At 37.7% G+C, this 15,986-nt stretch overlaps 1 protein-coding gene and 1 long non-coding RNA gene across 4 annotated transcripts in view; one reads left to right on the plus strand and one right to left on the minus strand.

Moving 5' to 3' along the window:
• Positions 1–15,986, plus strand: part of USP3 (ubiquitin specific peptidase 3) — a 105,197-nt gene that overhangs the window by 68,614 nt on the left and 20,597 nt on the right. For 2 of the 3 annotated variants that reach the window (XM_053596073.1, XM_053596075.1), the window contains exons 8-9: positions 1,279–1,392; positions 14,660–14,806. In XM_053596073.1, coding sequence (XP_053452048.1) covers positions 1,279–1,392; positions 14,660–14,806 — 261 coding nt within the window. The remainder of the gene's footprint in view (positions 1–1,278; positions 1,393–14,659; positions 14,807–15,986) is intronic. The other variant, XM_053596074.1, reaches the window with a different exon arrangement.
• The window catches only part of LOC128589167 (uncharacterized), a 37,340-nt gene that overhangs the window by 3,245 nt on the left and 18,109 nt on the right, over positions 1–15,986 (minus strand). Inside the window, exon 3 of the long non-coding RNA XR_008380859.1 lies at positions 15,349–15,442. This is a non-coding gene — a long non-coding RNA (uncharacterized LOC128589167). The remainder of the gene's footprint in view (positions 1–15,348; positions 15,443–15,986) is intronic.

Raw genomic sequence — 15,986 nt, forward strand, 5'->3', positions numbered from 1 at the left:
AGAAAGATAATGTTGAGTTTCTCTGAGATACCAATCAAGTATCCAAGAGTATGGTGGTTATATTAACCAACAAACTAAAGTTGAGGTATATCAGGTTAGCTACATGTATAGAAAGCCAAAATTAACAGTGACTTAAAACATCTGTAGTTTGTTTTTTCATGTCATAGTCAGAAGTTGCCTATCTAGGGCTGTCTGAGAAAGTCTCCATGCTCCTTTTAGCTTTTTGTTGCACCAGCCCCAGGGTGGGGCTCCCATTCCCACAGTCTGAGATAGTGCTGGAGCTACACCCTGTGCCCTCATTCCAGCCAGCAGGAAGAAAGAAGGGATGGACATGTAGGACTACTCTTTCACTTTAGGAAATTTTTGTAGAATTTGGACACACAGTTTTTTCTTCTGAGAGTTCATAGGCCTAGTACAAAATGGGAGTTGTATTTCTAGGAGAGAAGAGAATGGATATTGAGTGACAGATAGCAGGGAGCATGCAGACAGTAGTGGTACCTGAGCAGCTTTGTACACATGGAGCTGGGAGTGGCAAGAGGAATTCCAGTAGGAAATACCTGCTCTGAGGCGGAGATGAGCAGAGTGGCACAGATGGGGGCTGGGAATGCTGGTGAGGGGCCAGGAGACTGAAAGGGAGCCTATTGCCTGTTTTAAGTTTCTAAAATACACATTCTTGGCCGGGCGCGGTGGCTCACTTCTATAATCCTAGCACTCTAGGAGGCAAAAGTAGGCCAGTTACCTGAACTCACAGGTTTGAGACCAGCCTGAGCAAAGTGAGTTCCCATCTCTACTAAAAAGAGAAACACCAGCTAGGCATTGTGGTGGGCACCTGTAGTCCCAGTTACTCAGGAGGCTGAGGCAGGAGGCACATTTGGGCCCAGGAGTTTGAGGTTGCTGTGAGCTAGGGTGACGCCATGGCACTCTACCTGGGCAATAGAATGAGTCTCTGTCTAAAAAAAATAAAATAATATAAATAAAATGTACATTCTTGAGTAATTTGGCTTGTAACTTACCTACTTCTTTGTGTGTGTATGTGTAACTCAGAGTGTAGGAATATGGCAGTATTTTGGCACACTCAGTTAACCATGTGGTTAGAAAAACTAGTTTTGTCAATAATTACTGCTATTTATATGGGGTTTTAGATGCTCTTAGCTGTCAGATTTAGTTCAGAAAAAACCCTTTTTAAGTTTTAGTTTATTTATTGTGCATTTTAGACAATTGGACATGGATTGAAATAACCTCTCACTAATGCTAAGTGTATTGTCCCTTCTTTTCCAGATCTTTAGTAGAAGAGTTTAGAAAGACACTCTGTGCTTTATGGCAAGGCAGCCAAACTGCCTTTAGCCCAGAGTCCTTATTTTATGTTGTTTGGAAGATTATGCCGAATTTTAGGTAAGTACTATTTAAAGAAAAAAATTTTTTAATTAATATTATCAATTTACACTATTCCTAAAATAATTCTTGATGAAGTGGTGACATTCTAAATATTCTAAATAATAAAGACTTGGTTTGTTTTGTTTTTTTTTTTTAGAAGAAGAGCAGAAGTTTAATACATCTGACTAAACAAATGTGTTTATTTAAATAATAGACATCAGAAATGTTTTTTTTTTTTTTTTTTTTTTCAGTTTTTGGCTGGGGCTGGGTTTGAACCCACCACCTCCGGCATATGGGGCCGGCGCCCTACCCCTCTGAGCCACAGGCGCCGCCCCACATCAGAAATGTTTTTAACAAAGGGTATTTTGTTTTTATAAAGATAAACCCCTTATAAATAACTTATGTGCTCTAGGAAAATATACTGGACAAAATTTTCTTAATTCTTTCATAATCGTATAAAGACTAACTACTATCATACACTGTATTATATTATTCCAACTAAAAAACCCAAATGCAATCAGTGGAAATTCATGGTATTAACTAATCTGGTCTGAGTTCTGATGCTCTTGGAAGAGTGTAGTCAAATCCACTGGGATTCGCTCCCCAGAAGGCAGCTGCCTGCACCCTAGCCTTGTCAGAGTCCTGCCTCCCCTCCCAGGTTAGTCACCCTGGTAGGGATTCCCGTAATAGCAGCTTTAGGGCACTGTGGGTGTTTGACAACAGCTTTTGCTACCTTCTGCTGATATTATCCTTCTGAAGCAGAGCACAGTTCTTACTAGTCATGATTTTGGCACCTAATATACATCCCTCTCCTTTTTAAAAAACCAGCTTGCTGTAGTAAAACTTAACAATTTATCTTGCCCTATAGCCTAAAAGATATGTTTTTAGGGTAGAGAAATGTTTAAAGATAATAATTTAGAAAGATTATAATTTGTTGTTTTGCCAAAAATCTAGCCTTGAGGATCTGACACAAACAACTGTTTTACTCTGTTCTTTACAAAAGAAACTTCCATTAGGTATCATGCCATTTAAATCTTCCCTTAGGAAAGACTAATTTTATAAGAATTTTAGAATATCTGAACTCTTAAGTAGGAAAGGTAGGAATGACTGTTAGCCATTGGTCAGGTTTGGACCTAACATAAAATTTTTAACATAATCACCTAGTTAGACTCTTGATAGAGATTTTTTTTTTTTTTTTTTTAAACAGAGTCTTACTGTTTGCCTCAGTAGAGAGCTGTGGAGTCACAGCTCACAGCAACCTCAAACTCTTGGGCTCAAGTGATTCTCTTGCCTCAGCCTCCCTAGTGGCTGGGACTACAGGTGCCTGCCACAATGCCCAGCTATTTTTAGAGATGGGGTCTCATTCTTGCTCAGGCTGGTCTCGAACCTGTGAGCTCAGGGCATTATACATGCCTCAGACTCACAGAGTGCTAGGATTACAGACATGAGCCACTGCACCTGGCCACTCTTGATTCTTTGTATGTCTACTGTGTACCAAACGCTAAATATTTTATGTCTGATCTTTATTTAAAAACAAGAACAGGGCAGCACCTGTGGCTCAAAGGAGTAGGGTGCCAGCCCCATATACTGGAGATGGTGGGTTCAAACCCAGCCCCTGCCAAAAACTGCAAAAAAAAAAGAAAGAACAAAATTCTGCCCAAAGTAGGAAGTGTTGTCCCCATTTTAGAGGGGTGTGAGGCATGGAGGTAGAGCTTTCTTTTTATGGCTTTTCCTCCTATTGGGTGTGCAGGAGAAGATTGTTATAGCAGGCCTATGTGGAAGCACATGAGTCTTGAGTTTTGTTTATATTTATTTACAAAACTGAGACAGAGAAGTTTGTTCAATCTTACATATCTAAGTAAGTGTTATGACCAAAATTAAAATCTAGGTGTTTGCTGAGCTGGTTAATAACAGACCTGCTCTGTAGACAACTAATTTTATAGTTTTCCTTTTCCCCATGGTGACCAAGGTCCCTCATTCTAAGAAGTTTAGAAATATTATATTTTTACATAATTGAATTCTTTTTCTCTAAATCTTCCCATTTCTCTGCCCATTCTAGTTTTTGTAGCCCAACTGTGAGTGTGGTTCAGTTTTTATTTGCTTAATTTCAATATTCTAATATTCCTACTTATGGTGGATTGAGGAATTTAGCATAGAGTCCTTGGGATGATTTCTGATACATGTGAACTCCTGATCACTGATGAGAACAGACTGCTTTTGTATTCTGGGATTTCCCTTCGGCAGTGATTGAGATTGTTGTCCATGTTCCTGTAATCAGAGAATAATTTCCTGTTGGTTAGATTGAGATTAGGTTTGAGATTATAGCATTGATATAGTTTAGTGCGGGATCATTATACAACACTCAAATGTAAGGCAGGGAGGTGGGGCTTTCTTCTTCTGGCTCATATTACTGTTTTTTGGGGGGTTTTTTGTTTGTTTTAAGACAGAGCCTCAAGCTGTTGCCCTGGGTAGAGTGCTGTGGCATCACAGCTCACAGCAACCTCCAACTTCTGGGCTCAAGCGAGTCTCCTGTCTCTGCCTCTTATGTAGCTGGGACTACAGGCATCCGCCACAATGCCCAGCTTTTTTTTTGGTTGCAGCCATCAATGTTTGGCGGGCCCGGGCTGGATTCGAACCTGCCAGCTCAGGTGTATGAGCCACAGGTGCTGAGCCAGGCTCATATTACAGTTAGGTATGCAGGGTAAGATTCTTATAGCATTCTTATAGTGTGAAAGTGCGTGAGTCTTAAATTATGTTTATATTTACTTGTAATTCCAAAGTAAAAGTTTTTTAAGTTTAGAAAGCTTGTTTTTCTTGCTCGATCCTTTGGGGTAAAATATGAAGACTCTGAAATACAAACATATGTAGTAGTAGAGAACAAATTTTATTTGAGAAATGAACACAGGGAAAAAAAAAGAAATGAACACAGGAAATAAAATACACTCTAAATGTAATCAGATCTTTGGATATAGAAATCTTCAAGCCTATTTCATTTTCCCACTCAAAAACAGGGAAACTTTTCCCAAGTTTTGACCTTTTCCATAATAAATACCTACTTACCATACTTCTTGGGACTTCCTGGTATGCCCAGCTCCTTCTACCCTTTTCATTTTCATAAAAATACTTTAAAGTTTATTTTCTTAAATAGGCAAAAATATACAAAATTCAAAAGGCAAAAAAAGGAATATGCAGTGAATGTTTTTTCTTTTGTTCTGTTCCCTAGCCATTCATTTTGTTTATGGAAGCAGTGGTAGTTACTAGATTTTTGTGTATCCATTCCATGGTACTCTGCACATACACTAGAAAGTGTGTTTGTGTAATTTTTAACATAATTGGCAATGTGTCCTTTTTTCTACTGAGATGATTCATATGAATATATAAATACCTTCCTCAGAACATTTTACAGCTGTTTCATAATTTATTTAGTAGCCCCCACCAGTGGTTTTATGGATTGTTTCTTTTTTCTTTTTTTTCCCATATTTTATAAACATATATATATATATATATATATTTTTTATTGTTGGGGATTCATTGAGGGTACAATAAGCCAGGTTACACTGATTGCAATTGTTAGGTAAAGTCCCTCTTGCAATCATGTCTTGCCCCCATAAAGTGTGACACACACCAAGGCCCCACCCCTCTCCCTCTGTCCCTCTTTCTGCTTCCCCCCCATAACCTTAATTGTCATTAATTGTCCTCATATCAAAATTGAGTACACAGGATTCATGCTTCTCCATTCTTGTGATGCTTTACTAAGAATAATGTCTTCCACTTCCATCCAGGTTAATACGAAGGATGTAAAGTCTCCATTTTTTTTAATGGCTGAATAGTATTCCATGGTATACATATACCACAGCTTGTTAATCCATTCCTGGGTTGGTGGGCATTTAGGCTGTTTCCACATTTTGGCGATTGTAAATTGAGCTGCAATAAACAGTCTAGTACAAGTGTCCTTATGATAAAAGGATTTCTTTCCTTCTGGGTAGATGCCCAGTAATGGGATTGCAGGATCAAATGGGAGGTCTAGCTTGAGTGCTTTGAGGTTTCTCCATACTTCCTTCCAGAAAGGTTGTACTAGTTTGCAGTCCCACCAGCAGTGTAAAAGTGTTCCCTTCTCTCCACATCCACGCCAGCATCTGCAGTTTTGAGATTTTGTGATGTGGGCCATTCTCACTGGGGCTAGATGATATCTCAGGGTTCTTTTGATTTGCATTTCTCTAATATATAGAGATGATGAACATTCTTTCATGTGTTTGTTAGCCATTCGTCTGTCATCTTTAGAGAAAGTTCTATTCATGTCTCTTGCCCATTGATACATGGGATTGTTGGCTTTTTTCATGTGGATTAATTTGAGTTCTCTATAGATCCTAGTTGTCAAGCTTTTGTCTGATTGAAAATATGCAAATATCCTTTCCCATTGTGTAGGTTGTCTCTTTGCTTTGGTTATTGTCTCCTTAGCTGTACAGAAGCTTTTCAGTTTAATGAAGTCCCATTTGTTTATTTTTGTTGTTGTTGCAATTGCCATGGCAGTCTTCTTCATGCAGTCTTTCCCCAGGCCAGTTATCTTCCAGTGTTTTTCCTATGCTTTCTTGGAGGATTTTTATTGTTTCATGCCTTAAATTTAAGTCCTTTATCCATCTTGAATCAATTTTTGTGAGTGGGGAAAGGTGTGGGTCCAGTTTCAGCCTTTTACATGTAGACATCCAGTTCTCCCAACACCATTTATTGAATAGGGAGTCTTTCCCCCAAGGTATGTTCTTGTTTGGTTTATCGAAGATTAGGTGGTTGTAAGATGTTAGTTTCATTTCTTGGTGTTCAATTCGATTCCAAGTGTCTATGTCTCTGTTTTTGTGCCAGTACCATGCTGTCTTGACCACTATGGCTTTGTAGTACAGACTAAAATCTGGTATGCTGATGCCCCCAGCTTTATTTTTATTAGTAAGAACTGCTTTAGCTATACGGGGTTTTTTCCAGTTCCATACAAAATGCAGAATCATTTTTTCCAAATCTTGAAAGTACGATGTTGGTATTTTGATAGGAATGGCATTGAATAGGTAGATTGCTTTGGGAAGTATAGACATTTTAACAATGTTGATTCTTCCCATCCATGAGCATGATATGTTCTTCCATTTGTTAATATCCTCTGCTATTTCCTTTCTGAGGATTTCATAGTTTTCTTTATAGAGGTCCTTCACCACCTTCGTTAGGTATATTCCTAGGTATTTCATTTTCTTTGAAACTATGGTGAGGGGAGTTGTGTTCTTAATTAGCTTCTCATCTTGACTGTTATTGGTGTATACAAAGGCTACTGACTTGTGGACATTGATTTTATATCCTGAAACATTACTGTACTTTTTGATGACTTCTAGGAGTCTTGTGGTTGAGTCTTTGGGGTTCTCTAAGTGTAAGATCATGTCGTCAGCAAAGAGGGAGAGTTTGACCTCTTCTGCTCCCATTTGGATTCCCTTGATTTCCTTGTCTTGCCTAACTGTATTGGCTAGAACTTCCAGCACTATGTTGAATAGTAAAGGTGACAGAGGACAACCTTGTCTGGTTCCAGTTCTAAGAGGAAAAGCTTTCAGTTTTACTCCATTCAGTAAAATATTGGCTGTGGGTTTGTCATAGATAGCTTCAATCAGTTTTAGAAATGTGCTACCTATGCCTATACTCTTTAGTGTTCTAATTAGAAAAGATGCTGGATTTTATCAAATGCTTTTTCTGCATCTATTGAGAGGATCATGTGATCTTTATTTTTGCCTCTGTTAATATGGTAGATAACGTTTATGGACTTGCATATGTTAAACCAACCTTGCATCCCTTGGATGAAGCCTACTTGATCATGATGAATGACTTTTTTGATGATAAGCTGTAATCTATTGGCTAGGATTTTGTTGAGAATTTTTGCATCTATATTCATGAGTGAGATTGGTCTGAAATTCTCCTTTTTGTTTGGGTCTTTTCCTGGTTTTGGTATCAGGTTGATGTTTGCTTCATAGAATGTGCTGGGGAAGATTCCTTCTTCCTCAATTTTTTGGAATAATTTCTGCAGTACAGGAATAAGCTCTTCCTTGAAGGTTTGATAGAATTCTGGAGTGAAGCCATCTAGACCAGGGCATTTTTTGGTTGGAAGGTTTTTTATTGTTTCTTTGATCTCAGTGCTTGAAATTGGTCTGTTCAGGAGCTCTATTTCTTCCTGGCTGAGTCTAGGGAGAGGGTGTGATTCCAAATATTGATCCATTTCCTTCACATTGTCAAATTTCTGGGCATAGAGTTTCTGGTAGTATTCAGAGATGATCTCTTGTATCTCTGTGGGATCAGTTGTTATTTCCCCTTTATCATTTCTGATTGAGGTTACTAGAGATTTACTTTTCTGTTCCTCGTTAGTCTGGCCAATGGTTTATTTAATTTATTTTTTCAAAAAACCAACTCCTTGTTTCATTAATTTTCTGAATGATTCTTTTGTTTTCAATTTCATTGATCTCTGATTTGATTTTGGATATTTCTTTTCTTCTACTGAGTTTAGGCTTAGATTGTTCTTTTTCCAATTCCATAAGATCTCTTGTGAGATTGTTGATGTGCTCTCTTTCTGTTTTTCGAATGTAGGCATCTAAAGTGATGAATTTTCCTCTCAAAACTGCTTTTGCAGTATCCCACAGGTTTTGGTAGCTTGTGTCTTCATCGTTGTTATGCTCAAAGAAGTTAATGATTTCCTGTTTTATTTCTTCCTGCACCCATCTGTTATTCAACAGAGGATTGTTTAATTTCCATGCCTTTGGGTGGGGTCGAGCATTTTTGTTAGAGTTGAGTTCCACCTTTAGTGCCTTATGGTCTGAGAAGATACAAGGTAAAATTTCAATTCTTTTGATTCTGTTGATATTTGTTTTGTGTCCCAGGATATGATCAATTTTGGAGAATGTTCTATGGGGTGATGAGAAGACTGTATATTCTTTATCTTTGGGGTGGAGTGTTCTATATGTGTCTTATCAAGCACAGTTGTTCTAGGGTCTCATTTAAATCTCTTATATCTTTGTTTAATTTCTGTTTAGAGGATCTGTCCAGCTCTATAAGAGGAGTGTTAAAGTCCCCTGTTATTATGGTCTTATCAGATATCATATTGCTCAGACTGAGTAAGGTCTGTTTCAAGAATCTGGGAGCATTTAAATTGGGTGCATAAATATTTAGAATTGAAATGTCTTCTTGTTGTATTTTTCCCTTGACCAATATAAAGTGACCATCTTTGTCTTTTTTGACTTTAGTTGCTTTAAATCCACATGTATCTGAAAATAAGACTGCAACTCTTCTTTTCTTCTGAATTCCATTTGCCTGAAAAATTGTCTTCCAACCCTTGACTCGGAGCTTTAATTTGTCTTTTGAAGCCAGGTGTGTTTCTTGCAGACAGCAAATGGATGGCTTGTGTTTTTTAATCCAGTCAGCCAATCTATGTCTCTTCAGTGGGGAATTCAAGCCATTAACATTTATTGAGATAATTGATAAGTGTGGTAGTATTCTATTCGTCTTATTTTTTGAGAGTCCATTGCTTAGTTTTATCTTTTGCATCAGTGTGGAGGTTAGGTTCTGTCCTTTAATTTCTGAGTTCTTACTTTGCTGCTGATCCATTGTGGTGGTCAGTGTGCAGAACAGGTTGAAGTATTTCCTGTAGAGCTGATCTTGTTGAGGCGAATTTCCTCAATGTTTGTGTATCCGTAAATGATTTGATTTCTCCGTCAATTTTGAAGCTTAGCTTAGCAGGGTACAGAATTCTGAGCTGGAAATTGTTCTGTTTAAGTAGATTAAAGACAGATGACCATTGTCTTCTTGCTTGGAAAGTTTCATTAGAGAAGTCTGCGGTCACTCTGATGGATTTGTCCCTGTAGGTCAACTGGCGCTTACTCCTGGCAGCTTGCAGAATCTTTTCTTTTGTCTTGACTTTGGACAGGTTCATCACATTGTGTCTTGGAGAAGCTCGGTTAGAGTTGAGGCGACCTGGGGTCCGATATCCCTCTGAAAGCAGTGTGTCAGAATCTTTGGTGATGTTTGGGAAATTTTCTTTTATAATATTCTCTAGTATGGCTTCCATTCCTCTGGGGCATTCTTCTTCCCCTTCTGGAATTCCTATAACTCGTATGTTGGAACTTCATAAAGTCCCATAATTCTGACAGTGAACGTTCTGCTTTCTCTCTCTTCTTTTCTGCCTCTTTTACTGTCTGAGTTATCTCAAGAACTTTGTCTTCTACCTCTGAAATTCTTTCTTCTGCATGGTCTAACCTGTTGCTGATACTTTCCATTGCATCTTTAAGTTCCCTAATTGACTGTTTCAGTTCCTTCAGCTCTGCTGTATCCTTTTTATATTTTTCATATCGTTCATCTCTTATTTGATTCTGTTTTTGGATTTCCTTTTGGTTATTTTCCACTTTATTAGCAGTTTCCTTCATTGTTTCCATCTTCTGCTGTTCCAAACAGCATTGCATTGAAGTCTCTTACATACATATGCAAATATCTAAAAGAGGAATTACTAGGTTAAAGGGTATGTGCTTTTATAATTTTGGTAGTCTTTTCTGCCAGCCTTTGTTAATATCTGCTTTTCTTAACATGATTTTTGTCTTGTCTCAGTTTCTTTGTATGGCATGTGTTTCTGCCCACAGTATTTGCTTTTGTGGTCCTTGTCTCTCTCTTTAGATTCCAACTTAATTCTAACACTCTTCAGGAAAGTCTCTTGATAATTCAAATCAGATGTTTCATGTATAGCCTGAATTATTTGCTTGGCCTTCCCAAAACAGAACTTTTACTTTTTTAAAATCAGTTTTTATTATAATTAATGTTTTTTAAAAATGTTAAATTACTGAAACATTCTTATATTTGCTTGGTATTCTCAGTTTTATAGATAATATATATATGCATTATATTAAATCTATAAGTAGATCTCTGAATTTAACATTTTAATAATATTTGGGATTATTTATAAATAAAGACTTAAAAATACTATACTGTTGGCTCGGCGCCTATAGCTCAGTGGTTAGGGCACCAGCCACATACACCGGCGCTGGCGGGTTTGAACCTGGCCTGGGCTTGCCAAACAGCAATGACAATTAACAACAAAAAAAATAGCCAGGCATTGTGGCAGGCACGTGTAGTCCCAGATAGAAGGGAGGCTGAGGCAAGAGAATTGTTTATGCCCAAGAGTTTGAGGTTGCTGTGAGCTGTGATGCTATGGAACTGTACCGAGGGTGACACAGTGAGACTCTGTCTCAAAAAAAATACCACACTGTTGATAATTTTATATTTAAACCATATTCTTCTAGCAAGGAATTTTGCTGTTACATTTGTATGTGAGAGTTTGTAAATACAAACTCATTTTTGTCACTTTCATTTTTTGGTGTTTTTGTCTTGAGGACACTTGATCATTATTGGTGCCAAATACTGGATAGGAAAAGCTAAATTTAACTTATTTTGGTTTTACAAATATTTGGGCCAAAACAAAAACTTGGAATTCTTAGAATTCTTTTATAAATGTTAGTTATTTTAAATGTGAATAGAACATAAAATTCTAATGTATCTTAGGCATTTTAGAGGACTTTTCTTCTAAATGATGAAATTTCATTCCATAGAGCAGTAATTTTTTTTTTGTTGTTTTTTCTTCCTTCCTTTTTTTTTTTTTTTTTTGAGACAGTCTCACTCTGTCGTCCTGGGTAGAGTGCCATGGCGTCATAGTTCACAACAACCTCAAACTCTTAGGCTTAAGCAATTCTCTTGCCTCAGCCTCCCTCAGTTGAGTAGCTGGAAGGACAGGCGCCCACCACAACACCTGGCCATTTTTTTTTTTTCCTTTCTTTTTTTTTTTTTTAATTTGGCCGGGGCTGGGTTTGAACCCGCCACCTCCGGCATATGGGACCGGCGCCCTACCCGCTGAGCCACAGGCGCCGCCCTTTCCTTTCTTTTTTTAAGACAGTTTCACTATGTTGCCCTCAGTAGAGTGCCGTGGCTTCACAGCTCACAGCAACCTCAAACTCTTGGGCTTAAGGGATTTTCTTACCTCAGCCTCCCAAGTAGCTGGGACTTACAGGCACCTGCCACAATGCCTGGCTATTTATTGTTGTTTGTAGCAGGCCTAGGCTGGGTTCTAACTCACCAGCCTTGGTGTATGTGGCCAGTGCCCTACCCACTGAGCTATGGGCTCTGCCAACATTCGGCTATTTTTAGAGACGGGGTGTCACTCTGGCTCAGGCTAGTCTCAAACCCATGAGCTCAGGCTAGTCCACCCGCCTAGGCCTCCCAGAGGGGCTGGGATTATAGGCGTGAGCCATCGCGTCCGGCCTAGAGCAGTGATTTATAGCTGGTGTGCCACAGTACACTGGTGTGCTGTGAGAGGATCTTAGGTGTGCCTAGAAAAATTTTAAAGATAATTAATTAACTTATTTTTGAAAGAAGTTCAAAGCACAGTAAGTATATTCTATTTTTTTTTACTCCTTTTTTAAATTAACAATTTAAGTGTGTTGTGGAAGTTTAACTGTAGGTTCAAATGTGCTGTGAGATAAAAAAGGTTGAAAAACACTGCTATAGAGGCATATCCTTTTCCTTGTTGGTCTTTGGCATTTTACAGATTATGTACTGGTCCTGTCAGAATACAAAGAATAGTCAGTAATGCTCAGGTATATGGCACAGTTATACACATGTGGCATCATACAGATGTGTCTATATTCAGGGATGTCTGTTTCATTATTTGGAATGTCTACTTTTCACACTCTGACAGTGGAAAGCAACATTTTCTTTGATTATTTCTTAGTCTTTGGAATTTGGGTAAATTTAGTTTGTACTCATTGTGGAAAGGTTGTGAAGAGAATGTTACCCTGGGCTTGCTGTCCAGGGCATTCAGTGGCATTCCTCTCTTGGCCCCCCCATTCAGAAAGGAGGCTTCAGGATCCTCAGGCTTTTAATGTTGCAGGGTGCTCTCCAACAATTATTTCTCACATTTTTATGACATAGATTTTCTGTTGCTCCTGCTGGGACATTAAGGAGAGGTGGTAATCTTTATCTGAGGTCACGAACAAGTAGAGAAGTAAGTGTTAAATTTGGAGCCAGTGTTTTTTTTCCCTTCTGTCTACTTTTCTCTCTTAATTCTGATCTGTCACAGAGATGCCAGTTGGTTCTTCATAAATTCATTTCTTCACTAATTCACAAACACCTGTTGGATGACTTTGCTGAAATACGTATACAAAACATAAACACTGCACCTGAACCCTTTAACATGGTTATAAGACAGGAGAAACCTAAGTTGACTACAGAGTAAATTCTAAAGCCCAGATTATATAATTATGAAATAATTAAAAATATAACTGAAAGTGGGTGGCGCCTGTGGCTCAAAGGAGTAGGGTGCCGGCCCCATTTGCTGGAGGTGGTGGGTTCAAACCCAGCCCTGGCCAAAAACTGCAAAAAAAAAAAAAAGATAACTGAAATTTATTAAATTTAACATACTAAATAATATTTATTAAGGCTTCCAGATAAGTTGATGAAATGATAAATTTAATTGTTTAAAAAGGGAATTGTAACTGGCTCTCCAGTGAGAATTAGAAGTCCCAGTCTTAGAAGCAGCAGAGACCATTTTCTTGTACATTTCCCAAGTTGAAACCCAACTGTTCTACTTTTATAGAACAACTGAGTGTTCCATGATCTCATGTAGGTTAAAGAAAATGTGTTTGTAATGGTATAGGAAACATTAGAAAATAATGTATTTTGATGTAAGAAAAGAGAATCATAGTGTAATTGGAAACATACATTAATCTACATAAAGCAGTTTAAAAAAATTAACCTGGATAAATAGAACCAAGAAGGAAACTGTTTTTTGAAAAGGGATGGGCATATTTTTAATGAAAATGCAAAATGCTGCTTTAGGAATATGATGACTTGGATACATGTATTAAGTTATTTTAGGGAAAGAATGAAACATTTTTTTACGTGATAGAATTTCAGATTTTACCTTTAAGTCAAGAAAAACGTGTATCACATTGAGTAAGTTTAAAGTACCTCCTTGGATAGATAAAATTCATAATCAAAGTTGGTAGTTCCTTTAACATTTCTATTTGTAAGAGTTTATAAGAGTTTTAGAAGAAATACTTGAACATATATTGATACTTAGTTGCTAAATACTTAAGAAGCTCCAGTGAAATGCTAAAGTGATTTCTGACTTTTAATTTCCATTGATTAGGGAGACTGTTTTTGCAATTTATAATTCTAGGAAATATTTCAGGAAAGTGGGGAAAATATATAGTTGAGGGAAGCTCTGGTTGAAAGAAATTTTGTTTATGGAACCATTGCCTGGAAGAGTGGTGGAAGTTTTAGAGACCAGAAAAACCCAAGATTCAGAAGATTGTTTTGAGAGCCATGCTGACAAAATGTAGACAGAAGTCTTTTCTACTATGGTTTTATGAAAGTACGTAGTATAACAGTCTTGATTTATTTTATCTAAATAAATCTCTCCAGGCCATCCAACTCTATCATTTTTCTACTTTATATTACCATTTACTTGTCAGTGAACTGTATTAATTATAAGATTCTGAATAGTGTAAGAAGTAACCTACATTCTTTGTACCCTCAATGAATCCCAAACAATAAAAAGTAACCTAAAAGTGATATTGTTATATATATTCAAGTTTTAGGGCCAGGGACAGTGGCTCACACCTATTATCCTAGCACTTTGGGAGGCTGAGGCAGGAGGATCACTTAAGCCCAGCAGTTTGGTGAGCTGTGATGATGCCACTGCACAGAGTGAGATTGGCCCACCCCTCAAATTAATATCTTTTAATCAAAGGAGTTAGTTTTAAACCCCCCCCCTTTCTTATAATGGTTTTCTGGTGAGGGTAAGAAGTAAAATTATATCATTTTAGCATCTTCTGTCCAGCTCATGGGGTGGTGGAAAGGTTCAGAGTCCACCAGGAGACACAGGTTTAGTTCTATTTCTGTTACTCTCTTATTGTAGGATCTCAGGCAAGTTACACACACCCTTTTTTTATCCCTTAACTTCCTCAATCTTTGTAGTGAGGAGGTTAGTTGAGGAAATTGTCAAAAGTCCAGCTCAGATATACTGTGGTTTTCAGAGTTATTTGTAAGTAGAATTCTTTCCTGAAGAGAAATTTTATTTATCACCTATGGAGCTAGTGGGTTTAGGGTATGAAGCCTAGCTGTGCTCATGAGCAAGGGCCTTCTGCTGGCCTTCTGAAAGCTTCAACCTCCTGCTTGTATGGCTGGATGTGCAGCGCCTCCCCTGTGACTGAGTGTTTCTGTTTGCTTAAAGGGGCTATCAGCAGCAGGATGCCCATGAATTCATGCGCTATCTTTTGGACCACCTACACTTGGAACTCCAGGACGGTTTCAATGGTGTTTCCCACTCAGCAATTCTGCAGGAGAATTCTACTCTGTCTACAAGTAACAAATGTTGCATGTAAGATTTAGTTTCCTTTTGCTTTTTAGGAAGGCCTCACACATTTCTGTCGGTTTCACTGTGTATTAGATTTATAGTAGAAGATGGAGAGGTTTCCTGGATACTTGATGAAACTTGCAAGCAAGTGGACTAGCATGTACTTCTTGCTTCCACATCAGAGGGATCTTGTATTTGCATCGTGATGTAGTTCTGATTGTTATTTGGTATACATTATTTTAAAACTTAAAGTAAAAATATTTACATAGTTTCCTCCAAATATAGTGAATAGTGCTTAGATTTCATATACCAAAATAGTTATATTCACAAAAAAAGGAAGTTTAAAACATTTTGTCAATTTCCCTAAAGCTTCATTTTGGACTTGAAGTTTGCTAAAGTTTATCAGTTCTTTAATGAAATTGAAACATTTGCAAGTTTTTAGAATTTTCTCTTGCCTCTTAGTATAAGAAAAACAAACCGTTTGGATTGCTTTTCTCATGGACTGAGAGCCCTAAATCTACATTGGGATCAGAACACTTATTTTGCTTGAGGAAGGGATGACTTACTTCAGCCTGTGTTTCGGTCAGTTGTGGTCTTCTCAAAATTTGAAGTTTTGCCAGTATTGATCTTTGTAGGAAAGGGATATACAAGAAGAAACTCCTCAAAGAGAAAAAGAAAAGAGTAAATGACATATAGGTATTGCTATAGTATTGAGTGGCAGTCCATAAATCTGATTTGGCAAGACGAGGTCTTTTTAATGACTAAGAAGCCTCATAGCCAGTGTGGCAGTTTTAGAGAAAGGCAACCAAAGGGAATCGCCATACTTGCTAAAATGTTTGTCCCTCCAGTTCCCAGTAGCTATGATTCCAATTAGAACTCAACATAGAAAGGGAAGGACTTGTATATGGCTTGGGAGGATTGTTCTTCCTACTAGCACAAAATTAAAAATAGTACTAAATGAAAAATTCTGTTTTGTATTTTATTGTGTTATATTCATACACAAATGTTTTTGAATATAGAGCTGGGCTTTATTGTAGATAGTCTGTGTGAAGTGAGAAGGTATATGTCTTTATATGATACCCAGGCACTCCCTGGACTCACACCGCATAATATTCACAGGATGTTCTTTTTGTACCTAATGAGCTTTCAGTATTAATCACCCACTTTCACAACATTTTAAAGAACGGTAATCATAAGTTCCATT

This window comes from Nycticebus coucang, chromosome 6 (assembly GCF_027406575.1).
Source record: "Nycticebus coucang isolate mNycCou1 chromosome 6, mNycCou1.pri, whole genome shotgun sequence".
Taxonomy (NCBI): Eukaryota; Metazoa; Chordata; class Mammalia; order Primates; family Lorisidae; genus Nycticebus; species Nycticebus coucang.